Raw genomic sequence first — 2,072 nt, 5'->3', positions numbered from 1 at the left:
TCCGCTGTCCGTGATGAAAATAAAACTCGTCATTGTAAAAAAATGTGTTCAGTAGAAAACACACGTTATCTGGAGAAGAAATCGATCGCAGTTGGCTGTGCTATTCTGAAGAGACTGGCCATCTGTTCTGTTTTATTTGCCGTCTGATGTTACCCATGTCAGACACTAAAAGTCGGTTTACATCCGGGTTCCAAGATTGGAAACACGCTAGGGAGTCGATAGAAGGACACAGTAATTCAGATCACCATAAACAGGCAATGTCGAGTCTGGCCAGCAGAAAATCATTGCAAGGCCGCGTTACTGCTGGACTCGTTCGTCAGTACGAGTCAGAACAGCACTACTGGCATGAAGTGCTACGACGGTGCATGGATGTCCTCATGTTTCTATGTGAACGTGGTCTACCCATCCGAGGTGACGACGAGGTGATCGGTTCGGTACATAACGGAAATTACCTGGGAGTGATGGGGCTTCTGAGCAAGTCCGACACTTTCCTTGCGGCACATCTCCATAAACATGCCAACAAAGGGAGCGGTAACGTAAACTACCTCTCATCGACAGTATGTAACGAACTAATCAATGTGTTGGGTAGAAAAGTTCTGAGTGCCATTGTAGTGGAAGTTCGGAGGGCCAAATATTACTCCATATCGGTGGACTCCACTCCAGACGTGTCACACACTGACCAGCTATGTCTAACCATCTGCTACGTGCTGCCAGAGGGGCCAGTAGAGTGTTTCTTGACATTCGTGCCCTTACTGAATCATACCGGAAAGGAGATTGCAGACGTAGTTCTTGATTTTCTCCAAACGAACAAAATTCCGATCTCTGACTGTTGCGGTCAATCGTACGACAACGCCAGCAACATGTCTGGAAAATACCGTGGCATCCAGGCACACCTAAAAAGTTGTTGCGAATTCGCCGAGTTTGTTCCTTGCATGGCTCATTCTCTCAACCTCATCGGGATGTGTGCTGCTGAGTGCTGCACGGCTGCTGTGACTCTGTTTGGTATTGTTCAACGGCTGTATGTTTATCTTGTGAAGTCAACCTATCGTTGGCACAAACATCGCGATGCACTGAAACACATGCCAGTCGTCAAGTGCTTGTCAGATACACGGTGTTCGGCCCGTGCAGATGCTGTAGAAGCACTGGCCAATGGATTCCAGCAAAATATCACGGTACTTGACGATCTTGCAATGGATGAACATCTAAACGCAGAGGCCAAAAATGAGGCATCTGCTATTCTGAAGGAATTGGAAAAACTTGAGACCGTAATTCTGCTCTAAACATGGCAGGAAATTCTAAAGAGGTTCAACGCGATAAGTCAGCAGTTACAGAAGCCGGGGCTCGATTTGAACACGGCAGTGAAACTACTCGAATCACTGACAGAGTTCGTACAGGACCTACGGGAACAGTTCGACGACTTTGAACATATTGCTATTGATAAATGTGGTCACAGCGAGTACGAAGACGATCGGCGACGTGTTCGAAGGAGGAAGCGACATCATGATGAAGTAGACAGCGCCGATGACACCCAGTTACCACCCAGAGAGAGATTCAGGACCACATCCTACATACCCGTCATTGATCAGCTAACAACGTCACTAAGAGATCGCCTCAAGGCCTATGTAACACTCCGTCAACGTTTCTCATTCTTTTCAGAAATAACGACCATGCAGACGGATAAGCTCCGCGACTCCGCTGCAGACCTGGTCAAGAGTTACCCGAACGACCTGGAACCTTCTCTGGTTTCAGAAATTGTACATTTCCAGGCATTTCTCAAGACGATGCAGACAGAAGACTCGGAAAAATTGTCTGAAACTACTACGTTTTCCACACTCCACAACTACGATATGGTGGCAGCGTTCGCCAACGTGGAGATAGCTTTGCGGGTATACCTGTCAATGTTTGTCACAAACTGTACGGGAGAACGATCATTCTCAAAATTAAAAAGGATCAAGAACTATCTGCGTAGTACGATCGGCCAAGATCGTTTGGCATCGCTGGCCATACTGAGTGCTGAACACGAACTATTCAGGAGAGTAAGCACACGCGAAACAATCGAGGACTTTGCGTGA

The 2,072-nt window shown here is 47.2% G+C and overlaps 1 protein-coding gene across 1 annotated transcript; it reads left to right on the top strand.

Annotated features, from left to right (window-relative positions):
- Positions 1–257: 257 nt before the first annotated feature.
- LOC147030436 (zinc finger MYM-type protein 1-like) lies at positions 258–2,072 on the top strand. The gene is made up of 2 exons (XM_085872184.1): positions 258–1,172; positions 1,290–2,072. The coding sequence occupies exons 1-2, from the start codon at positions 258–260 to the stop codon at positions 2,070–2,072; spliced, it is 1,698 nt and encodes a 565-aa protein (XP_085728310.1).

Source organism: Eptatretus burgeri, chromosome 3 (genome assembly GCF_056783735.1).
Source record: "Eptatretus burgeri isolate ZD-2024b chromosome 3, Ebu_testis_v1, whole genome shotgun sequence".
Classification (NCBI taxonomy): Eukaryota; Metazoa; Chordata; class Myxini; order Myxiniformes; family Myxinidae; genus Eptatretus; species Eptatretus burgeri.
The sequence above is the reverse complement of the archived record's forward strand: the minus strand, read 5'-3'. Positions and strand labels throughout refer to the sequence as shown.